We start from the raw sequence: 26,105 nt of genomic DNA, 5'->3' as shown, positions 1-26,105 counted from the left end.
TTTAGGTGCGTCTAGTGGATGTTTTTTTGTGCTAACAATTGCCGACACCTGGTTCAGAAAGAGACAGTATATTATCAACACTTCAAGAAATAGACAATTAGTATCATGTTAAAGGTTGTTTGTGTTAAGCAAATATATGTATTTTCCTCTGAAGTCGAACAACTAAGTAACTCTTGCTCCTAGAGGCCATAAGTGCAACTGCAGGTGTCGTAGCAAGTTGCGATTTTTTTTACTTATTAATTGTCCGTGAGAGTAAATACTACGCTGACAGAAAAGACAAAGGGAGAGAGGGATATTGCACATCCAATTAAAATACAATTGTAATACAAATCCAATTGTAAATACTGTTTAAGTGGCGCTAGCCCACAGTTAGCTTTGCCCGTTAGCCTGTTAGCTTCTTCTTCGTGATTCTATTAATGTGTATTGGTGGCTTCGGTCCGGTGGCAGTCAAGTTGCAATTGTGGTTTTCTGGCCAGAGACACCAGGGGGAGATGAAAGACCCTACAATCATCCCATCAACACTTGCATTACCCCCAGAGGGACTACGAAAAGGATTTATTAATGTAAACAAGTTACTTAGTACTGCTTTCTAACTGCATTAAATAAAATAAAAAATATGTCAAATTCATTGTTAAGGAAATCTAAATCTCGAAAGAAAGAGCGATGAAAGCAAGACATAAAATAAGGATGAAAACGCAACCAAAAAAACACACAACAAAAACATGACAAAAACATGACAAAAGAAGCAACAAAAAAGTGACAAAAAAGCACAAAAAAGCGTCAAGAATACAACAACGTGGCAACAACGCAAGGAAAAGTCTTAGCTTTCAAATGAGGCGTTACACCGGCCTATAAACTGCAAGTCTACAGTCAAGAAGCTTTTAGATTTGGGCAAAAATATAGTTTGTTGTGTCCAAAACAAAGCTACATTTCTCCATTGAAATTCAAGTCCCATCTTAACTCATCTTATACATTTGACTTCAAAATACAAACTTAACAACATCCTTTTTAAAACACCATTCCAATACTATTCAGTTAAACATTTATTATTTAATCTGATATAATCCCAAGTACCTCCTGCTTAGTACTTGTTTACCCCGAGGTGAAAGCTGGGTTCAGTGTCATTCATTTCCACACTCACCTTTCTTCTCCATCCTGACCGGCGTTGACTCAGGCCCTGGTTGGCTCACCCCCACCGCGTTCAAGGCCTTGACCCGGAAACAGTACTCCTTTTGGGGCTCGAGCCCTGACGTGACCCTGTAGGACGTGCTGGTGCAGTTATGGGTGACTTCAGTCCAGTGGGTGCAGTTGCTCTCCTTCACCTGCGGAGGGCACTGTATCAGTTATTACCTCAGACATAGTGGGTCAACCTCTTAAGCCCCGCCTTAACTGAGAGCATTTTCTCCAGTTCGGCTTTACCCAAATCTGAAAGCTTCACAGTGTAATGCCTCATTTGAAAGCTATGGCCTGCAAAACTGATTCTAACTTTTTGTCGCGGCATTTTTGTTGCTTTGTTTTTTTTTGGTGCCCTTATGTTGTGTTTTCATCACGTGTTGGTCATCCTGTTGTCGCTCTTTAGTCACTTTTTGTTGCATTTTCTGGCACATTTAGTCACTCTTTTATTGCTACTTTGTATGTATTAGTTGCGTTTTTGACCCTCTTTTGTGGCCTTTTGTTCATTGCTTTTTTTGTCACATTTTGGTTGTGTTTCGTCTCTGTTTTGATGCTTTTTTCCAAGAAGCTTTGAGATTTGGGTAAACTTTGGACTTGGTTGAGAGAATTATCTCTCACATAAAACCAAACTGACTCAACTCTGAACCTAATCCAATGATCCCCAAATAAGCTAAATTTAGCTCAAAAGTCACATTAAAAAGTTTTTTTTAAAAAACTATAGTTACATACGGCATCTCTGGAATAGCCCATATATGGTCATGTTTGAAAACAGTTAAGGGGGAAAACAATTGAGAAAAACCAAAACTTTCTCTAATTATTCAAAAACTATGTTAAACTACTTTTATAGTTTTCTACTAAATAAAGATACAAAGATAGACAGAGTGGTTCAACAGCCCATATATCCATAAATAATGTAGAATGCTAATATGATGCTTCATGTTAGCATCGTGCTAATGCTAACACTAGCTAACGCCAGCTACGACTGCTGTTTTTTCGCTTCTACTGAACAATCTGCTGTGAATAAACATCCATGTGGACCCGATTTAGACTTGACTTTATTTGTATGTGATAAATAAGTTTATATTTCACCAGAAAACGTCTAAAAAGAGTGAAAAATTGTGTTTCCCATAAGATTCTATTTCCCCCCCTCGACGAAGCCATGCCCCCTTCTATGACGAGATGCCGTCTGTATCTATGACTGAATTGTTAAATAATATTTTTAAAGACTGCTCCTTCACCTCGACCACGTATCCCAGGACAGCGCTGCCCCCGTCGTAGCACGGGCCGGACCAGGACAGTATCGCGGTGCAGGGGGGCACCAGGGCGACCACGGGACAGGAGGCCGGGGGCTGGGGTCTTTCTGAAGGAGAGAGAGGGAATATAGAATCGAATGGCTGGATGGCTGGTTTCTAATTGTAATAGTTATTGATATTTAAGCCCATGTTTGAGTCTCACCTTTGACAGACAGCGTGAGTATGTGTTGGGCGGAGCTGTTTCTGTCCTTTATGACGACGGTGTACCTCCCGCTGTGCTGCGCCTGAGCCTGAGCGATCACCAACGTGCTGCCCCGGTCCGAATTCTCCACCCACTGCTCCGAATCCTCAACTATCTGGAAAAAAAAAACAATTGACAATCAGCCACTTCTGTGTCACTGAGGGTACTTGGGCTTCTTCAGGGGGTGCTCTCAGGGACCGGGCCCAACAGCAGATTTCCTTTAGACATTTTAATCATGGCCAGTCCATATAAACACATAAACACTGCGGGGGAACTAGTCTGAATGCCCCACTGCCTGAATGTGCCACCTCTGGTCCGGATGCCCCACTTCCTCGTCTGAATGCTCCACTCCTAATCTGAATGTTTCAAATATGTACATAGAATAACATATCATTTCTTTTAATTTTATTACACTTTATGGAAAATACTCCAAAATTTAGTATCTTCTAAGGTATTTTTAAACACACTTCAGTGATATTTTAACTGTGTAACATTTTTTATTAAACTGTTTCCATTAGTGCAAAACAGGCTTTGTATAGTTTGTTAAGTGGTGACATCACAGCTCTACTTCCGGGTCCGCAGATGTGCGAGAAACTAAAAAAAGTCTTCAAAACAACCATCAATATTTCTGAAACTCAACAGAGAGTTACTGAACATACTTATTTATCAGGCCCATTAGCCAAAAATGATGAACCTACTGCTATAAAAGTAATATTTACCTAAATCGGTACATCCAGGTTAGCGGGAAAAATGCTAACGGCGCAGCAGCTACGCTAACCCTGGAAGTGCCGACCATACTGTCAATGGTACCGACTTTAGAAAAATAATACTTTTTCAGTAGTAGGTGCGGCATTTTTGGCTGCTGAGTCTGAGAAATAAGTAGGTTCAGGAACTCTCTGTCGAGCTTCAGAAATATTGATTGCGGTATTAAAGTTTTTAATGTTTTTTTTCTCGCATATTAGCCGGTATGCTAGGACCCGGAACACAAAACTTATTGAGCAGTTTGACACAGATTATGCTATTACTGCAGAGAATAATCAAAGAATGGATTTGGATGAGAATTTAACCTGTTTAAATCTCAAATTCTACTGACTTTAGTCACATCTCCATGGAGACGAGCTGGAGACGTCCCCACTCCCGGAAAAGTTACAGTCATGTCTTAAGAGAGCTGAGCCGCTCACAGCAAAAACACATGTTTGTTTGTACATTTATGAGGTATTTCCAATGATGAAATGATCTGTCATAAAATAAATGCTAGTATTTCAATTTTATTTATAAGTAAAATTCTACACAGTGTGCCTTTAAGTGTAATTAAAATATAGTTTTCAAATAAGAATCTTTCAGTATAAAATTTCCCAAAATTAATGATATACATTCCTTGGAATTGTTAGAAAATAAAACAAGCAGAACATGTCAAGTACATTTTACTTCACTACTTTCACATAAAACTGCACATGAGTCTCTACCTGGCAGGGTATTGTTGGCAAACTGTTCCTAAGCTGTAAACCATTCACACAATAAGGCCTCCATACAAATTACATTCACACCTGGAGGTCGGGGCATTCAGACCACTCAGTAGGGCATTCGGACCGGGGAATTCAGACCAACACCCGTCTGCATATAGGAAGAACTGGCTCTGACACCTGTTCACAACATGGATGTATTTTTGAGCAATGCTGCCATCAAGTGGCAGTACAGTGAAATCGCATAATTATAACTTTTTTTTTTCTTACATTAAGTAAATGTATAAAATTGTGTAGTGCTACATTAAATGACGTCGGGTGCCGTGATTGGCCCGCGGGTTGGACTTTGGGCATGTCTGGCCTCAGGTGAATAACTTCCCAATCCCTTAGACAAAAATCATTTGCTTCAAAATGTGCATATGTTTTGTTTGGATATTCCTCCTCATCAAAAGACTCATCTTAGCTCTTGCCTTCATCTGAGATTTTGACATTGTGCACCCATTATCCACTATTCTTCACAACAATAGGCCTGACTCTGAGCAGCGTTTTGTTACCCACCTGTTGTTTGTTCCTGATCCAGCAGGATGCGATGGGGGGGCAGCCCACGAAGGTGCACGTCAGACGGGCCGGTTCCCCCGCCTTCACCTCCAGATGCTGCGGAGGGTTTTCAAAGCGCAGAAGGACGACTGGAAACACAACGTAGACAAAACAGATGGTTCGATAAGTTTCAGTACACAACAATCAGTGCTGAGATGATGAGGAGGTTGAAAAATGGAAGTAATCCTCCATTTCCATCCCTCAGCCCCTGGGCAGATGATTGACTGTCCAAAGTAAAGCCACTTCGAGGACACTGAGATGCAGCACTCAAAACCAATGACTTATCCTTCTTTTCTCTATATCTGGCACTGCCCACTATTAGCTTCTTTAATAAAGCTCTGGACGAGGAAGGAAGCCGGTCACATTAGATAAAGGCATATCTGTGGCGTCTGTGGCCGAGTCGAGCACATTCCCTTGTTATTATTGCACACACATGACATGTCTTAAATGGAAACAAGTGGGAAATGGCAAGGACATTCAATCCCCTGACACCAGCACAACCAGTCCTTATGTACTCAGCTCTTCAAACAGTCTTAGCACACAAGAGCAAACAGGTTTTTTTTTAAGGTTTTTCAAAAGTGGTTCGGCAAATATTACTCCTTTAATTGCTTTTAACGTCCTGCTTTAAATCCCCCGCCTCAACCGAGCACCTTTTCTCCAGTTTGACTTTACCCAAATAAAAGCGTCTTGGAGAAAGAGTCAAAATAGAGACAAAAACGAGGATGAAAACGCAACAAAAGAGCAACAAAAGCATGACAAAAAATTAAAAGGTGACAGAAATATGATGAAAAAGTGACAAAAATATAATGAAAAAGTGTCAAAAATATGATGAAAAAGTGACAAAAATATGATGAAAAAGTGACAAAAATATAATGAAAAAGTGTCAAAAATATGATGAAAAAGTGACAAAAATATGATGAAAAAGTGACAAAAATATGATGAAAAAGTAACAAAAATATGACAAAAATATAATGAAAAAGTAACAAAAACATGACAAAAATATAATGAAAAAGTGACAAAAATCTGATGAAAATGTGACAAAAACTATGATTAAAAAGTGACAAAAATATGATGAAAAAGTGACAAAAACATGATAAAAATAAAATGAAAAAGTGACAAAAACATGATAAAAATATAATGAAAAAGTGACAAAAATCGGATGAAAAAGTGACAAAAACTATGATTAAAAAGTGACAAAAATATGATGAAAAAGTGACAAATATAATGAAAAAGTGACAAAAGCATGACAAGAAAGTGACAAAAAGTTGACTTACACAAAGATGAAAATGCAACAAAAAGGCTATGAAAGAGCCACAAAGATATGACCGAAAAAGCAATCAAAAACGTAAAAAAAGTGAAAACTAAACAGCACGAAGAAAATTACCCATTTAGATGAGTTTTGTTGGCGTCACCCTGGCCTATTGGCTGTAGCTTTTAGATTTTGGTAAAGGTGAACTGATAATGTGCTCAGTAAGGATGGGGATAAATAAAGAGGATAAATGGGCAGAAAATAATGTCCCAGTTTCAATATAAATCATATAAATCCTCACATAAGAGCAGATGTCATAGCTCTGCTGCAACTCATTGGGCTTCATCATGTGCAAACCTTCAACACAGACGGGCATTTGTTTCTGAGTTGTTGTGCTAACGGTCCTCAATCTCACTCTCTCGACAAACCATATACTTGCCCCATTGCGGCACACGGATGCTTTTAGCAAAATCAGACTATTTACGTATATTTTCTTAACACAGAGATGCAAAACGGCCTTTTAAGTGGAAGTAACCAGCCGTACGATTTCACTACTGTAAAAGGACTGTTTCATTTGCCTGGAAACTGTCTGATAACCCTCTCATTTGCTTAAAAGGCACTGATGGCATTAGGCTTCGTGAGCACAGGAGTGGCTGAAGTAATAGACCACAAAACAGAAAGAAGGAATATGTCAAACAACTAGCCACACTACATTAGATTAACAGAACAATACTAAGATACTGCATTGAAAATAAAGTCTATTGTCTGATTTGAGTCGAACCGGTAACAAAGTACTGCACAAACCACATCTGAACATCGATACAATCTATTCCTGCAAATGTCACCATTAAACTGGAGCCTGAGCTGCCACATTTCTTGCGTAACACTTCGAACAATAAATTTGGCCAAACCCATAATAACAAAGCTGGAGCCGACCACATCAGACACTAAAGCTCTGGTGCCTTTGCCACACAATTGTCATGTCGAGGTCAAAGAAAACTGAAAGTAAAATTTTGTATTTCATTTGTACAAATAACTTTGATAAAGCTGCTGGAACTATGGACTGGAAGCAGAGAATGGAATGTTTCTTTACTGCTGTTTTATAAGGGCAAAGTAAAGACTGACTTAAAAGTGCATTATGCAACTTTTTATGTGTGTACAATACTTTTCAAAGCTTAAGGTGAGACACTGCAGGTGAATAGGACAACTTTTTAAAGTGAGAGATATCAATTTGTGTCTCTACTTAAAGGTGCATTGTGCAACTTTTAATGTGGAAAAAAAACATTGATATTTGTGAGTATTTGACCTTGTGACGCAGTGGCTGTATGAGTGGTCAGCGTGGCGTCTTTACTTTCCATCACAGTGGTCTCTACAATGCTCCAGGATCGTTTGTTTTGATTGTTTGGAAGGTTTTCATTACTGACGGACCCTCCCACCAGAAAAGCTACAAAACAATTGATCCTGGAGCATTGTAGAGACCACTGTGATGGAAAGTAAAGACGCCACGCTGACCACTCATACAGCCACAGGTCACTACAAGGTCAAATGCTCACAAATATCACACAATGCACCTTTAAGTAGAGACACTGCAGATAAAACTCTTTTTGTTTGGGGCCAAATTGGTCTCTTAACATGTAAACTTTCATCTGTAAACAAAGGAAACACCTCATCTTCACAAAAACATGTTTAACTATTGCACTGATTCAATGTTTCACAATAGATTTATATAAGAAATCTTAAAGAGGGGGTATTATGCTTTTTTCAGCCACATAGCACCAGTCTATAGCACACTACAATGATGACCAAACCTTCTGTTGGTCTGTAAATGCAGTAAATTAGAATAACTGCCTTGTATAAAATTGCTCTTTCAAAATGGCGGTTGCAAATGACTTGAAATAGGCCCCTGTCTCTTTAAGAACCTCTGACCCTTTGCGACACGCCCCCTCCACACGCTGTCTGTGGCATCACAACACTCCGCTCGTCTCCACAGTATTGAAACTACGATCGGTGCATTTTATTTTTTATTGTTGGAAAGGAGCTACTGTTTATCACTTTGTGAACAATGGCCACACAGGATATTATTTGGAGACGAACCTTCCACACCGGACGCTTGGAAGGGGCTCTTGCCTGAAAAATAACTGCTGTTTGGAGGCTCTCTCTTTGCATCTGCCATGCCCTATGGATCTCTAACTATACCCCCATGGACTACACCAGGATCTGCAGGAGCCCATACGATTCAAAAGACGGACATTATCTGTGCAGGTGGACAGTGGTTTTTCGAGGTTACCCCGTTAGCTTGTTATTATCGACTACAGCTCATTGTTGATGAAAAGTCTGTAATAAACCACAAATGTGTAAAGCCAGGCTCATGGTGTGATCATCGTAAAGGCTGCTTCGAGTAGTTGCTGCTTTATTGACGTTATTTGTGCATAATATGCTGCCTGTTTTCAATGAATGTTGTGAAGGTGAAGGTTGTTAGCTTGTCGCGGCTAATAGTGCCTTAGCTCCGGGAGAAAACCACTCGGCTACGACTCACTGTAGATGAAATGTGAGCAATAGACTACAAAATCAACAAGCCAAGCTCTGTGTGTGATCATCATAAAGGCTGCTTCAAGCAGTTGCCTGTTTAGTGACGTTTTCAATGCATAATATGCTGCTTGTATTCAGTGAATTTTCCCGTTAGCTTGTCGCGGCTAGCTTGTTAGCTCCGGGAGAAAACCACTCGGCTATGACACATTGTAGATGAAATGTGAGCAATAAACTTCCAAATCAACAAGCCAGGCTCCGTGTGTGATCATTGTTAAACGGTTCTTTATGTGTGTGGTGGTTTTATTGACTTTATGTGTGCATATTTCTCGTTTTCACGTGATGACTCGAGGTTTAGCTTAGCATTAGCTTTCTCCGGAGGCTCTGTGCATCATCAAGGCCCAGCGCAGAACCAGACACTGAAATAAGTGTTCTTGTCACCGGTTTTAATCCTGGGTGTTTCGGTAACAGAAACACTGATGTGTGTCTTTGTAAAAGTCTGCTGTGGCTCCGGTTCACAACACATGAAGCTAATCCTCCATCATGACTCTGTTTACGTCTTAGGGCTAGACACTGCGGGGAGGGGGTTCTGCTGAGGAGCAGTGGTTGGTTACTCGGCTGGTGACGAAAGGTCGGAGGCGTATCCTGGAGGTCGAGGGCGTTTCCTGAAGGAATCAGGCGTTTTATCCCTAAAATGGCCGCCATCAGAGTTTCTACAGATTACTCGAAAATACGTGAATGTGCTAAGGCAACACTTCAGGCATGGTTTTAATGAGGGAATGACTTAATAACATGATGTAAAGCTTGAAAAAGTCCATTTTGCATAATACCCCCCCTTTAATTTCAGGGTCCATTTTGTCTCATTTGTGCGACAACACCTCCAAATACGAAGCACCTGCAGACTTCAAACTTTTCAGCCTCGGATTGAACAATATTTTGAAGGTTTTTTTCAGCTGGATTTTTCTCTATTCCTAATCTATTCCTCTCTAATTCCTAACCTGATTAATTCAGTTTTAAATCTCAAAAAACAAGGCTAAATTTCAATTTGTACAGACGTTTCCTCTAATAAACCACTTATTTTAAAACTAAACAAGAAATCCAAAATCCCCTCTGAAAAAGTCTTTGTAATAACTATGTCAACAACATAAAACTATACATTTAAACCTGTCTCACTGTAAACATGGGACATTTTGGGTCATTTTTATGCACAAAACGCCTTATTTTTATATGAAAACGTAAAATGACAGAAAACTTGCAATATATTTTTTTCTCATATTCAGACCAGTAATGTAGAGCAAAAGTTTCATATTGATATCTCTCACTTTAAAAAGTTTCCCTATTCACCTGCAGTGTCTCACCTTAAGCTTTGAAAAGTATTGCTAAGTCTTTACAATGCACTTGTTCAGCATCTAAATACATTCCCACCAATGCCTTTACAATTGATGTGTTAAATAGAATATCCAAACTGAGAAACTGCTGTGTTTCTTACCTGTGCCGGAGTTGGCTCTCTTCTTTGGGACGACTTCTGTGGAGAGGGATAAAGGGCAGGTGAAAGTTTGAAGAGGCGTGGCACAGTTCTCTCATAAGGCTATCAGACACGCCGCTATAGTTGCACTGTGTTCCAACAGGGAAGTCGTGCGTCTGGTTTCGCCCTGGTTCAAATTGCGCCAGCTTCTCCCTACATGGACAAGTGGCCTGGGACCTCGGTGCATAATGGAGCTTTATGTATTGTGCTGGAAGCCTATCGCAACAGGCCAGAAGTGACACGTTTCCCTTGTGGCCAAAACATGCACAGGAAGGATAACAAAGCGCAGTCGAGTGGCTGGATGTTTACCGGAAATGCTTTAAAGTGTGAGAACGCCGATGGATAAAAAGCATTGGACATGGCTGGCGTAATGCGTGTTTTATTTGCATTTGAAAAAGTGAAGTTAAAGGAGCTATACGGAGTTTAAAAATGTTGAAACTAAGTATTTTCCTCCCTCTATATGTTCCAGCCATGTCCTAATTCAGACCTGTTCACCACAACTGCAAAAAAATCCTGCACTGTCACTCAAAGTTGTTGCTCCGGGTCCGAAGTGCCGTCATGCACGAGCTTAATATAGAGACTGCGGTTACGCGTAAGACCTGAGGAGGTGGTAGCGAGTGTTAAATGACCAACTTGCATCTAGTCTCTTTAAGCTTTGAAGATTTCTAAAGTGTATGCTTGTATCTTGTTTAAAAACTCTTATTAACTGAGCATGTTTTCTCCGGTTCGACTTTATCCAAATCTAAAAGCTTCCTCAAAAGACAAAAACATAAAAATAGCGACAAAAATGCTGCAAAACGGGTGAAAAAACACAGCAAAACAGGTAAATAACTGCAGCAAAACAGGTGGAAAAAAAAGCAGCAAAACAGCTAGAAAAAAAGCAGCAAAACAGGTGGAAAAAACGCAGCAAAACTGGTGAAAAAAACTCAGCAAAACAGGTGGAAAAAACGCAGCAAAACTGGTGAAAAAACTCAGCAAAACAGGTGGAAAAACACAGCAAAACTGGTGAAAAAAAAACACTGCAAAAAGCGATGAAAAAGGGCGTAAAAAAAAGTGATGTAAAAGTACAAACAAATAAAAAACTGTTTTGCTATAACACTAAATTCTAATGTTATGTATATCAAATGTATACCATATCAAATAAACAAATAAAAATAGTTAAAAAACAGGCAACAAAACAGTGACAAAAATGTGACAAAGAAGCAACAAAAATGAGCTAAAAAACTGCCGACAATTTAGGCTAAAATCTCTCACCTCTCGGAGACATCACTGGACTTGAGTCGGTCGGCGAGGTGAACGTACGAGACTTCAGGATCTTGTCTATGGGAGAACATGGGGAGGCTCCATTTCCCATGATGCACTTGGTCGGGGAAGTGAGAGTTTTTGAGGCCTGCTGTTTGACGTTGCAGATTGTTTCAAAGTCTGGTTCGGTATCAGTGAGTTGGAGAAAAGAGGAAGAAAGAACAAACCATTAGCGTGAATAAAGCTGTCGATATACTGTACGTAGCAGATCCTAAAGATTGTCAATGGGGTGAAGATCTGGACTCTGTGAACCTAGACCTCAGATCATAAGAGTCCAGGTGACACAAACTAGATTATCTCCCCCCTCCATGTGCAGGTTTACACATATACATCTTTAAAGAAGGTTCTTGAGTCATCTTCTGTGCTCTGTAGAAGTGTCGAACGTTCAGCTCAGCCCACAGTCCAGATTAAGATTATGAGAAGGGGCAGAGCTTGGCGGTTTGAGGGTGTTTCGACCGCCAAAAGTGAACCAGTCCGCTGCTAAAGGGGGTCCAAAGCGCTCCAGTCCCAGACCACTTCAGCCATGGGGTCTGGAGCGGTTTGCAAACTAGACCGGTTTGGGGGGGAAAGGGGAGGTGGGCATGGTCAGGCCTTTGAAAGGGGATGGTCGACTTGCATATTCAAAGTTTTCTCTTCACAAATTTAAACCAGACTCTATCATGACTTTTGAATCATGAATTATATAATGAATTTTGGCCCCTCTCCTCATAGCCTACATGCCTGATTTTGATGTGGAAACATTTTAACATACATATTACGTACCACAAGTGCAAAATTCCAAGATCTTGTTGCTGCTGCTTTTTTGGCCTGACTGTCTAAAAGTGAAAGTTAACAGACATGGCACTGCTGATTTTTACTTTCACTTCTATATGGATTGAGCCTAGAGGCCAATCAGAGATGTGCAGGTTATATTAAAGTGTATTTTATAAATTAGTTTAGGAAAACATTTGCAAAGCACAGTATCAGGCTGAGGCATAGACTGTATATATAAATGGACAGCTTCTGCTCACTTCTCCCCGTTTACCATAATGACCACGTTCGAGGGGGAATCATGGCGGATTTACAGACTCCCCCTCCCCAGCTCTGACGGAGCATGTTCCTAAAAAGGGCATACGAGCGGGATCTTCAATGTAGACTCGGCCCTTGCGTGACGTGTAGCTCGCGCTGCTCCAATGCTAACAGTCTCTCTAAAAGTCGAAAACCACACTGGTTTCTTTATTTGTAACTAACCAAGTGTTATCACAGGAGGAATATCTAGCCTTGTCTAGTGTTAAAAAAAAAATAGAAACCAGGCGTTAAAGTTCTTTTTAACGTGTCTAAAGTCCAATGCTTTTCAATGGGGCACTAGCGGCGATGTGGAGGTACTACAGCAATGGCGGCCTCTAGTGTTGTGGGCATAAAGCAGAGCAGCCAGCGGCCATTGGGCTGAGGTTGTTGCCACATGAATATACATTTCCTTGGCCACTTCCATAACGACCCAGACCACCGGTTCTTGGCACCAGTTATTAATTATTATACCAGCAACTTATTACAACCTTTATTTTTTAGGTCTGAGCCTTTATTTTGAAATCCACACCAAAATGTAACACTTAATGGATATTACTCTTCAATAGCTTCTACAGTTTTCAATGTAGTGACACTAAATTTACACCAGCTACCAATTATTATACTAGAAACTTACTACAACCTTTACTTTTACAGTGTGGAACTTTATTTTGAAATGTATATAAAGTGATATGTTGATATGAATTTAAAATTGCACATTTGCAACAGCAGATGCACGGCCTGTTCTCCCGGTGAGCATAAAGCACTTTTTTCTTGTCTAATTCAGAGTAAAAGGAATACGTTACAAAATACATTTTCAGGAAAGTTTTCAGTTATCTGTAACGGAATACATAAGGCGAGACACTGCAGGTGAATAGGGAAAAAATGTATATTAACAGATATCAATTTGAAACTTTTGCTGTAGATTACTGGCATAAATGTGAGAAAAAACTACATTGCACATTTTCTGTCATTTTATCTTTTCATATAAGAACAAGGTGTTTTATGCCTAAAAATTATCCAAATTTCCCATCTTTTCGGCGACGAAATCTGAATAATGGATAGAGCTACATTCAAATTCATGGTTTCATTTTATTGATAAATAAGTTACCACGACTTTTTCAGAGGGGATTTTGGATTTCTATAGTTTTAAAATAAGCTGTTTTTTAGTGGAAAAATTTGTAAAAATGTAATTTTCGCCTTATTTTTTGACATTCAAAACTCAATAAATGGGGCTTAGGGATTAAATAATAAAAATCCCTCTGAATAAATCTTCCAAATATTGTTCAGTCCAAGGCTGGAAAATTTTAAGTCTTTAGGTCTGACTGACGTGGACATAGTGTCGCCACAATGACAGAAAAATGTGTTTTGAGAAAAAGGCCCTTGAAATTGCATTGTCCCATATAAGTCTATGGGCAAACATTGAATCAGCGCAATATTTAATCATGTTATTGTGAAGATTAGGCATATTTTCTGTTTCCGGGTGAAAGCTTGTATGTTCAGAGACCAATTTGGCCCAAAACCTGAAAACTGAAAAAATTTAGTTTTGCCCGTAGTGTCTCCCGTTAAAGTATTCTCCTAGACCGAAACTCTGGGGTGAGCAGGTCGTAGAGACGCTCTGCCCTCAGCTCCTCCTTGTGGTCTTTATCTGAACTGTGGTCTGAGCTGAACCTAGTCCACTGACGAAGCCTTTTGGATGAGAAGCGAAACGTTCGAGACTTCTGCAGAGCACAGAAGATGACTCAAGGACCTTCACTGAAGGATGACTGAGAGCCTACACAGACAGCTTACATATATATTCCATTATTTACACACATATAAAACAGCTGCTTAGTTCAAAAGTATATTAAAAGAGAGAATAATGCATAAAGGAGCATAAACATACAACAATACCGTACCTCTGACGAAGACGGCGGCACAGGAGGAGCTCTTCCCTGAGATGTTCTCGACCAAACAGGTGTAGGCTCCTGCATCCTCCGGTAAACACTCCCGCACCGCGAACTTCACCTCTGCCCCGTCCACAGAAGACTGACCGAAACGAGCCGCTTTACCTGAACACAACCAACAGATCAATGAGCGAGGAGACGACAATGAAAGATACGAGTACAAATCCAAAACGTCTGTGTAGGCTCTCTGTCGTACAGGAGTTGTCCATCTTCAATGAAGGCTCTTGAGTCATTTTCTGTACTCTGTATTGTCAAACGTTTCACCTCTCATCCAAAAGGCTTTGTCAGCGACATTAAAGGGATATTTCAGGATTTTTGACATAGGGCCTCATTTCCTAGTTATCCAGAGTGTTGCTAATTTCTAGAGATATTTTTTTTGTAATTCATGCAGTTCTTATATTTGAAGAGTTTCGTGGCGCTAGGCTTATGCAAGGCTAGCACATTTCTATAGTATCAGCTAGCCTGCATTAAACACAGTCTGACCCGCTCCACAGAGCACCTGAGGCAAATCACTTATAACACCAGACTAACCATATAAATGTCTGTGTCGATAGAACAATTTTAACCATTTTGCATTTACAATAACTTATATTTGAGCAGCATCTGCTTTGTGGTTTATAAGCTACGCGGCGGCGGAGTGATCTGCTAGAAAATAGTCCCTCAAAATTCAATCATTCATGTGATGCAAGGTCAGTTATATTCCAAAAATGATTCTATCGACACAGACATTTAAACGGTTGGTCTGGCGTTATAAGTGATTTGCCTCAGGTGCACTGTGGAGCGGGTCAGACTGTTTTTAATGCAGGTTAGCTGATACCGTAGAAATGCCTAGCACCACGGAACTCTTCAAATATAGGAACTGCATGAATTACAAAAAAAAATCTCCAGAAATCAGCAACACTCTGGATAACTAGGAAATGAGGCCCTATGTCAAAAATCCTGAAATATCCCTTTAAGTTTCAGCTCAGCCCGCAGACTATACTATATTGACCGCAAGAGCCGTTGTTCCACATGCTCAACCACGCACGGCACGATCACGTGGGCAGCACCCCCACAGAGGAGCACGCTGCACAGATCGTCATTACATTTTGTAAGCTGCGCTGAGAACATATGTGGGCCAATGCTGCCTTCTGGTGGGGGTTATGGAGTCATTCAGAGGCGCCAAGGCTAATAAAACAGAAAAGAAACCGCTAAAATACAAACTATGAAGGTAAGCAAGTTGCAAATGTGATGCTAACACGAGCTAAAGTCGCACTAAGAGCGGCTAAATGCTAGTATTGACAAAATCCCCTTTTAGGACAGCGGTATGATGTTCCGTATGACCTGCGTGTCTATAGTGAGGGTTATCCTCTCTCTCATTTGCCAAGCAGAGGCCAGCAGTCTATCCAGCTGAAACACTGGATATGTCGCAGGAGCAAGTGGCAGGAAGTCTCTTCAAAAACCTTGGAACACTTCCAACGCTGTTTCTTGCTGAAAGAGCAGAAGGAAACACTGTATCAGTCAACGCGCCGCCATCTTAAATGTTTTGGAAGAGTATGGTGACCGCTTCTTCTCGGTGCATGATTTGACTGATATGGGTAAAATCAGGAAATTATTGGCTGCCCAGGCTAGCTGGCCAAGCATGGAGGTTCCTGTGCAGTGGAGACAGGTGAAATCTAAGTCCGCCATTCGTGTTCATGGAGGGATGACGAAACCTTTTGGATGAGAGGCGAAACGTTCGACACTTCATCTACAGAGTACAGAAGATGACTCAAGAACCTTTATTCAAGACAAAAATCCAAAAGTTATGCTTCATCTGAACTCTATACTCACGGTTGTTTTTTTAATACACTGTTTAATCAAACCTTCAGCCAGAACTTTTCCTTTAAGAGAAAATAATTGAAAACATTTGTCTAAACGCTTGACCTTTTCCTCCCACGCATCACGAAATATGGTGTTCGGTTTTGACTTGTCATTGTAGGCAAAGATTAAACCAGGGGTTAGCAGTGGTTTTGCATCAATTTGAAGTTTTAACCAGGGTGGGACGGAGGAAAGATACAGTTTTGCTTTTAGACCCTCGGGCTTCTTTGGTTTATTGGTAGGTCTGGATCTTGTTGATTGATTCCTGATTTGTTCTTGATTTCGTCCTTCTTTGGTCAAAGTCTTTAGATTCTGAAATGGCTTTGTTCGATACCGTCCATCGTTCTTCCCTCACCATTGTGCATCCAGGACACTCTCAAGGGCTGGCTCCCTCGGACGGTCCCGCTCAGGGTGAAGTCCGCTCCCTCGTCCACGCAGCAGTCCTGCAGGGGGCGAACGAACACCGGGGGCTCGGGTCGTCCCGCGCCGGAACAGGCTAAAAACACAAGAGAGGAGGTCCCGTGAGCATGTTTGTTCTAGTCTTGTCCAGTTTTGCTTAAAAAAAAAAAAGAAAAAGTATGAGGCAGCATTTGTTTTCATCAATGCACACATTTATTTTGGCTTCTCTGGGAATATTTGAAGAGCTAAACGCGGGGGAGGAACAGGGAGGAAGAGACTTGGGGCATAATAGCAGCACATCTGTTAAGTGAAGCGTGGGCAGGGTTTGATTAATTTCAGCAGAAACTATTGCACAATCCAGCAAGCCAATCATACATTTCCCCAACAGGCCAGGGAATAATGAATTCAACTGTACTCTGAAGAAACATTACTGGCATTTTGAGTGCGAAAGAGCCAGAGAGACTAAAAATAATGATCGGAGTCAGTATGAAATTGAACCGGTGCTGCAATGGATGGTGTGAGAGACAGGAGAAGGAAGAGAAAGAAGTGTCTGGGAAGATGGAAGTCTGAGCATTTGAGCCTCTTACCCTGGCCCGTTTCAATAAGTAACCGTTGCTAAAGTTGCTACACTCATGCTGAACCTAATATAACACTTGCACTTGAATGGCAGCCAACCAGGAGATGACAATTCCCAGGAAAACGCCTGGGGATCTTCTTTAAAACAACATTCCTGAATATGACATTGGTGTTTTCAATAAAGCTATGATTATTTCAAATGCAGAACAATGATTCCTCTGCACTCGCATGCATCACCTATCTCAAGTTTACTAGCTTTTTAAGATAAGATTCGACAGATACTGACGACGCAATTTGTTTATTTAACCTCTTACTCCCTCCCTTAAAGGGACTATACGGAGTTTAAAAACGTAAAAATTATGTATTTTCCTCCCACTACATGTCCCAGTCATGTCCGAATGTATAGAATGAGCTCAGACCTGGTCACCACAACTGCCTCTAAAATCCTGCACTGTCACTCAAAAGTGGCTGCTTCGGGTCTGAAGTGCCGTCATGCACAAGTTTAATATAGAAGCTGCAGTTACGCGTGTGACCTGAGGTGGCAGTAGTGAGTATAAAATGCATCCAGCCCCTTTAACTGAGTACATTTTCTTCAGTTTGGCATTACCCAACTCTAAAAGCTTCTTGACTGGAGAGCAACAGTGTAATCCCTCATTTGAAAGCTAAGACCTACACAACTGATTGTAACTTTTTTGTCATATTTTTAAGCGTTTTCTTTTTTTGTCACTTTATTGTCACTAAATTTCACATTTGCAATTTACACAATCAGCATGTCAGAATGAACACAACATATATATAACTTGTTTTTTTTTTTTTTACACCCAGTGCAATAAAAAAAATATAAGAAAAATAATAATAGTAATAATAATAATAATAATACTTTAAAAAATAAAATATTAATAATTCTACTACTAATTATAGTAATTATTGAAGAAACATATAAGCATATATACACGTTTTTTGTCGCGTTTTCGCTGTTTTTTTTGTCGCTTTTTTGTCATGTTAATGTATTTTTTGTCACTTTTTTTGTTGTGTTTTTGTCACTTTTTGACATGTTTTTTTTTGTGTCATATTCTTGTTGCCTTTTCAAAGTTTTTTTCCCCAAACTTTGTTTTCTTGGTTATGCTACATTTTTGTCACTTTTTTGTTGCTACTTTGTGGCTTTATTATTGTGTTTTTGTCACTTATGAGTCAGACTTTTGTTGCTTTTTCTTGCTCGTTTACGTCGCTATTTCAATGCTTTTCTCACAAAGCTTTTAGATTTGGGCAAAGCCAAACTCCAGAGGTTAAATCCTTACAAGATCACGTTTGCCTGATTTCACCGACTAAAGGCGCTGAACTGAAGATATGATCTGTTATTCACTTCATAGTCATAATGTTATGGCTGATTTTTGCTGTTGCTATGACGAGTCCCCACCTTCAACCTGAACCTACGTTTATGACACAGAAATATGCAAACAGTAAATATAGAAAATGGGCAGGACGTTTTTCACAGAGCTTTTTTCACACCTCTTTCACAACTTAGCACTTTGCTCTATGTTCAAATGGCACATGCAGAACAAAAAAATAACACTTTTAAGCAACAAAGTGAAAGCGTGTGCTATAACTCTTTCTTTAAGTGAGGTAAGTAAGTGATAAGTTATATTTACAAATTCCATGTGTGCTTTAGAGAGGCAATTATTCTAGGTTCAAATTTATTTTGGCTTCTCTGTGAATATTTGATGAGTGAAACGTGGAGGAGGAGAAGAGACTCGGGGCATGATAGAAACTCGTCTGTTCAGTAAAGCATGACGGGGATTTGATTAATTTCAGGATAAATATTACACAGGCTTTGAAAATGACATCATTTTTACACTATCCACTTTGCAACAGCCAGCGCAGCATCGAGTAAGAAAGACAATTGTTAACAAGAAGCAAAAATACAACCTCAAATATCATAATCTCGATTCCAACATGAATCTAGCTGTTTGTGTCAGAGTGTCAGACCCTTTTACAATCTGCTTAATCTGATCTTGATCTGTGGTGCTGCTTGGAAAGTGAAGCATGTTATGAGGTTGCACTTCATCAATCGCTTTTCTGACATCTTGAGTGAGGCTGACTGACAGACGTGGCCCCTAAACTGTGCAAATAGCCGTCCCTCACTCATACACTAATCATGCAGACAATCTGAGTGTCTAGGCTACTGGACACGATACAACATGTGCTGACCATGGCTGGGCTTGACCATCAACCACCGAACGATGCACTGCCTGAGCCACTGTCATGAGAGCTCAATCTGGACTGCAGAAACAAAATGTATGGGCCACTGTGGAAACATGTGGTTTTGCTGACATGGGTGCACCACTTCCCCTATGCACTGTTGTAATCTGAGATGTAAGACAGGCATTGGTAAGTCTAAAAACAATACTAATTCCTCTTATGAAAATGCACAATGGTCTATACAGCACCATTTGTTCTTCTTGTTCACATCAGGGTGATTCTAACAGGTCTGTAGGCTGCAGGGGTGTCAGATTACAAACTGTAAGCAGCCTTCTTATTAGCATAATGAGGTGAACCAACTTTAGGCTTTACTTAGAATATTGTATGACGCTTAAGATGTGAGAATTATTACCTGGACAAGTTTTACTAACGTTTTCTCATGACATGATCTTTCCTTCTCATGTAAGTCAAAACGGCTACAACCAGACATCATATCTGAGATTAAAGGATAGTTCCCACAGCTCTATGTTCCAAGACATTGTAGTTAGCATAGCACACACAAAAACAGGCTGGAGGTTTGATTCCTGAGTCAAGTTGGTGCTTTTCTGTGTGGATTTTGCCTCTTTCCATACTCTATTGGTACTCAGTTTATCTATATTGCAAATAAAGATAAAAAAAAATGCAATAGGTTCCCATCTGGAGCCTCTGAAAAAACACATTCTAAATCCCCAGTGGAACTTTCCCGGTTGAATTAAAGCTAAATTAATAAAACTTGATAGTCTGGACTGTGCAGGAGTTGTTGGGAAAACAGAAAAAAACAACAACATTGGGATGGACTTGGCTGCCAGATTCTCCCAGTGCAGGTGTGGCTAAAGGGGTAAACTTAACAACACTGCATAAGCAATACATAATGGTCCTTTAATGCAGTGGTTCTCAACCTGGGGGTCGGGACCCACAAGGGGGTCGCGAGACAAATTTGGGGGGTCGCCAGATCATGTAGATTACATATACATATTTTTATTAGCGAATATAATAATATTTTATTGTCGCAAGTGTGTGCTATTATACCAGAGTGCCATTATGTGTTCGAAATTTGATGAATTTTATTTTAGCCCTTTGTTTTTTCAGAATTATGTAGGCTAATGTTCCAATTTCTCACGGTGTGACCCGGGCGGGGGGTCCCGAACCCCTTTAACCCCTGAACTCCCACCTGAACCGAGCACATTTTCTCCAGTTTGGCTTTACCCCAGTCCAAAAGCTTCTGGAAAAAAGCTGTGAAAATAATATAATAACAAAACTGAGACGAAAACAATGATGGAAATATGACAAAAAAGTGAGAAAACATTGACAAAAAAGTGACGAAAAATGTCACAAAAATGTCACAAGAAATTGACAAAAAATTTATGAAAAAATTACAAAACTGTGACAAAATGTGACAAAAAAATTACAAAAATGTGATAAAAATTTGACAAACATATTACAAAAATGTGACAGAACAATTAACGAAAATGTGACAAAAAAATGACAAAAAAGTCACAAAAATTAGTTGAATACCCAACAAAAAAATGATGGAAAAAAAACTAATGACGTGAGGAAAAAGATCCTCTCGGTTCAGTTCAGAGTTAAGAGGTTAGTTAACTGTTATAATGGGGGTCGCGGCTCCAAAAGGTTGAGAACCACTGCTTTAATGTGCTATGATGGGATGTGACAATTAACAAGAGTAAAATAAATGTTCTAAATTGTGTTTAAGTCCTATGAAGCTTTAGACAGCAGGAAACCTTAAAAGCAATAAACTCCTGACACAAGATAACCTCATGTTTTTCCAGAGGATTAATTTGTTAAACATGTTCGTGACTCTGTCTAGACTTGTCTGTAGATGGTATCACTTGAGCTCATTGCAACTAAAGCACCAAACATGGAGGTGGTGAGAGAAGCCAAAAGCTGTACAGTACAAGTACAAGTACAGTTTTGCTATTCAAATGTTGAAAGTACAATATCCGTCTTTATTGAGGCTTTATTAGGCTTTCATAAATAATTTCAGCACACTAGCCTTAGCATTTTGTTGTGCAATAGTGAATGTGTCTAAAATACCCCGATTTAGACAAATGTATTGAAACAAAATGCCAGCAGAGGGCGCACAGTTTCCCTTTGTGTGTCTGTGCATAGTTTTATTTTGCAAAAATAATACTATGAAAACTCTGTCTTTGATGAGTAAAAAATATATTTGACAATTTTACTTCTTAACACCTTAAAGGGGATAGATGCAAGTTGGTCATTATATACTCACTACTGCCACCTCAGGTCTTATGTGTAACTGCAGCTTCTATATTAAGCTCGTGCATGACGGCACTTCGGACCCGAAGTAACAACCTTTTGAGTGACAGTGCAGGATTTTAGAGGCAGTTGTGATGAAAAGGTCTGGGCTCATTCTACACCAGACTTGTCAAGATGGCGGCCTGCAGGCCCAATCCGGCCCGTGAGATGATTTAATCCGGACCCTGATTTGTAGAGTACAAATTCCTGAGAATGTAAAAAAAAAAACTCCAGTGCGGAGTTATGCATTTTTAAAGAAATAGCCAGTAGGAATTCCAGCCACTAGGGGGCAGCTTTAATTTGAAAAAGGAAAGAATTCTACACGTGTATAAACAATATGGCCACGTGGTAAAAGCGCAATACAAGTGTAACCCATTATTATTATTTATTACAATCCTTTCTTGCTTTTATTTTAAAATCACAGCTCATTCTTATTCATTTATAAGAAACATGTTTTCTCAATGCATTAAATTATGTTTACATTACATGTGGCCCGTGATCCGCCGAGGGAGCTGGATATCGGCCCACCATCCAAATGAGTTTGACACTCCTGTTCTACACATTAGGACATGGCTGGAACATGTAGGGGGATCATTTTCTCCTGTTCGGCACTACCCAAATCTGAACGCTTCTTGCCCTTCTTGTTGCGTTTTTGTTGCTTTTTTGTATCATTTTTTGTCATAGTTTTGTCACTTTATCATTGATTTTGTGATTTGCATTTCCATCCTCATTTACTTCTCATTTTAAATTTGGGCAAAGCCTAACTGGAGAAATTGTGCTTGGTTCATGTGTGGGTTTAGAGGTTAATCAAGTGAAAGCCCAAAGGAACTTAATCAGACTGCCACAGACTGTTCTTGATGACATTATAATACTTTTAGGGAGCTTTACTTTCACTTTAATGTCATTTTCAATGTAGCAAGCATCTGTCCAGCATGGGTTAGGACTCAGTACATGATCATACTCTACACCGGGGTTAGGCAACGTCAGGCCCAGGTGCAAAATCCGGCCCTCTAGCATAAAACATCTGGCCCCTAAGATGATTTTGAGAAAGATCATTACACACATCAGAGATCAAATACCGGCTAAAGTGTAAAATGTTGTCAATCCTTTTCAAATTTCCCCCCAAACCCACTCTTCGGTAAATATGATGCACAACATTGGGATTTGGAAAGTGCGGCTTTTAGGAAATTCGACCCCTGGACTTTAGACGAGGGAGAGGATTGTCACAAAACAGTTGTAGGCCTACCTCTGTTTTCACAACAAACAGCACACGGCCGCTGCCTGGCGGGCTGCTAAACACTGACGACGAATACCACCTTTTGATGGAGTTTACTTAGAGGTGGCAAGCCAAAAACTAAAGGAAAGCAGCTGATAGAGTTCGGGAAATTCCACTGTCACCATGGAGATCCGCCATCTTTGCAGCTGTTAGCATACATTTCCATTGACTAACATCAGCTAAAAACAGTACAAACAACTCCCTTAGCTGCTGAGGTACTGCTGGTAAATGCATCTAACTCACTGGGGTGTCCAAGTGTTTTAATGTGAACAATAACTCCAGTATTTTAACTTTTAAAATCTCCATTAGCTTACAATTGCTGCTAATCCCATAATGTTTAGCGATATGACATCACATTCCCGAACTCTATAGACAGTCTATGAAGGTAAGCAACATATGGATTTCATGCTAGCAACAGCTAAAGTTGTGCTAACAGCGACTAAATGCTACAATGAGCAAAATCACCTTTTTCATTATACTATATTTACACTATATATAATGTTGTGAAATATTTAATCTCATAGAACATGGCTGGTTTACTCAGGGCTGTCTGTCTCTCCTTTAGCAAATCAGAGGCTAGCAGTCTGTTAGCACGTCCTGTTAGCACGTCACGCTAGCAACAGTTTTAGCACCTTTATTGACAAAACTAATTAGCTATACTAGCAGAAAAAAATCAAATCAAATCAAATACATGGTCTTTAATTGTTATAAAGATCTGGAATTCGAGAAGATCACAGCCTTCCCCAGCTGCTTGGAGCTTTAGGCGGCAGATACGGTTTTGACAAACAGTGGCTAATTGAAGAGCTGTTGTGATTTAGTGACAGACAAGAATTCACTCTTTACACTTGGGTTTGTTGTTGCAGTTGTTTTACGGACACCAATTCACTCCAGCTCTGCAGAGGTGAAAGGGTTAACGGCCGGGAACTTTAACCTGCCATAAAACTATGCGAGAAATGTTTCTGTTTCAACTTAACAAATCAACAAGAAGATTATTTCAATGAGCAAATCCCAAAGACTGCAATTATTTTTGGTAATGGAATAAAGTATATGTAAGTAAATGTGCAAACTGCAACATAGAAAACAAGCTAAACCTCAACAAACATGATACGAAATGTTCATGATTCTTGCATTAGTTTTATTTATTTTTTTAAATAGTGTTCCTCAGTGAGTTTATAATGCATATACCGAATCATGATATAAATCACAAATATAATCACTATTGCGATACGATTGCGATTGAAAAACTGCAATCATACAACTGTATTAAAATAGTAAATGGGGCAAATACAGTTTATATGAAATCTTATTAGTATTTTGGATTCCTTATTAAGTGTCCATTTACTGGCCTCCATCACAGAGGTTCTCAACAACTGTAGGAGACAACAATAAAGTGGATTATCATGTTTTACAATTGAGTATTGTTATCGTGAAACATTTCTATTGTGTCATAAAAGTGAAAAATGATCTTGTTTCCAGCTAAAAGATTATTACAGATTAAAAATATGATGATGAAATACTCAGATGAGTGAATGACCCTCCTACAATATTGTCAAATACTTTGAAATAAGGTATTTCAAATAATACAGAGAAAAGTGCAACTTTTTTTTAATCATATTTCCTAGCTCAAGAAGATTTTGTCGCCCAGGGTTACAGTTGTTTTTGTTTTTTTTAAGTTACAACAAAGCTGTCATACAATTACATTATTAGTCCACCCCTCATTAAATTAAACAAGTTGTTGCACATACTTCCCTTAGGCAAGGCAAGTTTATTTATACAGCACATTTCACGCACAAGGCAAGCACTGTAATGATTGAGCAAATTGCAAACAAATACTGTGACTTTATGAACTGCCTTTGATGCACAGCAGGTGATACATCCCATAACTCATTACTGTTTAGAGTCCGGGCATCACTTACCTGTATTTGTGACATTCTTGCACATCAGGGTGGCTTTGACCCCGCTCCTGGAGCCCGGCACAGTGGAGCTGGCAGCGGGCGCCTTGAAGTGCATCTTGAAGGTTGAGACATACCTGGGTTGGCTTGTCGTCTCCCCATTCATTTCTACGGGGAGGCCTTTGCTGCAGTTCCGCTCTAAACCCAAACTTCCTCAGACATTTCCCACATGCACAGTGTTTATCAGACTTCCTCCCGTCTGTGGCTCAGGGCTGCAGCTGCGCGTGTGTCTCTGCTGCTGCGAACACTTCACTCACTTCTCACTTCGTTTTTCTCACCCCTCCCACACTGCCACGCTTAACCCCACCCCCCATTACAAACCCTATTGCTTTGCCAGACAAGAAGCAGATTATGGCAGGAGGGGACAGTCACTAATACTATCACTTATACGATACAACTAACTTCCTCTACCTTTTAATGAAGACAAATGATAAATATATAGATCAATAGATAATACAATTTGGGTATTTAAAGTAAGATACTACTTGATACTACCTTTTTTTGGATGTTTGAAGTTTTTTTTTGCAGCAACACCGCCCAAATGGCTGCTGGAACTGCGTGATAGTGAAAGGGAACTGAGTTTAAACTAGGACTGAAGAATTCAACATCATCGGAACACAAGATCCATACGACAAGAAGCCACAAACAAGCTCAAAATCACTCACTTCTTCCATCTGACTGAGATTTACACTGTTTTTATGTAATTTTCCAAAGTTAGTTTTACTCAAACCATTCCTAAATGTCCTAGTGTCTGTGCTTAAAGTCCGCACTGAGCTGGGCAGAAAGGCTCTGAACTTTGCTGCACCATCTGCATGGAATCTGCTTCAGGATGAACTGCAACCGGTGTCTTGTGCTCAATTTAACTGTACCTTAAAGGAACTTGCGACACAACAATGGTTTTGTCACTGTTTTAACTGAAATGATGATGCTATGATGTGTTGAAATGTAAATTCTGTATAATTCTGTGTTGCTGCCTTTTGGCCCCGGGCACTCTTGCAAAAGAGATTTTTGAACTCAATGAGATTTGTTCCTGGTTGGTGCTTTTAGTCCTAGGTTTGGCACAATTCAAAGACAAAACTTTAGTTTAATGGAACAGTCCCGTACATTCCATTTGAGATGGCAATATTTTATTACAAAATACAAGTAAAGGCGCTAATGTCTGACTATTCAAGGTAGTTATTGACTTGCACAGCTTTTCCTCATTTATCATGCAACTCTTGTCTAAACTGAGA

The 26,105-nt window shown here is 39.8% G+C and overlaps 1 protein-coding gene across 2 annotated transcripts in view; it reads right to left on the bottom strand.

The window, feature by feature from the left end:
- mylk5 (myosin, light chain kinase 5) overlaps positions 1-25,064 on the bottom strand; it is a 31,299-nt gene extending 6,235 nt beyond the window's left edge. Inside the window, exons 1-9 of one of the 2 annotated variants that reach the window (XM_079564385.1) lie at positions 24,838-25,064; positions 16,514-16,654; positions 14,272-14,424; positions 11,282-11,449; positions 9,992-10,027; positions 4,689-4,816; positions 2,629-2,782; positions 2,412-2,533; positions 1,142-1,322 (exon numbers count right to left, since the gene is read on the bottom strand). In XM_079564385.1, the coding sequence (XP_079420511.1) occupies positions 1,142-1,322; positions 2,412-2,533; positions 2,629-2,782; positions 4,689-4,816; positions 9,992-10,027; positions 11,282-11,449; positions 14,272-14,424; positions 16,514-16,654; positions 24,838-24,979 (1,225 nt within the window). In that variant the 5' untranslated portion in view covers positions 24,980-25,064. The remainder of the gene's footprint in view (positions 1-1,141; positions 1,323-2,411; positions 2,534-2,628; positions 2,783-4,688; positions 4,817-9,991; positions 10,028-11,281; positions 11,450-14,271; positions 14,425-16,513; positions 16,655-24,837) is intronic. The other variant, XM_079564386.1, reaches the window with a different exon arrangement.
- Positions 25,065-26,105: the final 1,041 nt, after the last annotated feature.

Source organism: Gobius niger (assembly GCF_951799975.1).
Source record: "Gobius niger genome assembly, chromosome: 10".
NCBI classification, from domain to species: Eukaryota; Metazoa; Chordata; class Actinopteri; order Gobiiformes; family Gobiidae; genus Gobius; species Gobius niger.
The sequence above is the reverse complement of the archived record's forward strand: the minus strand, read 5'-3'. Positions and strand labels throughout refer to the sequence as shown.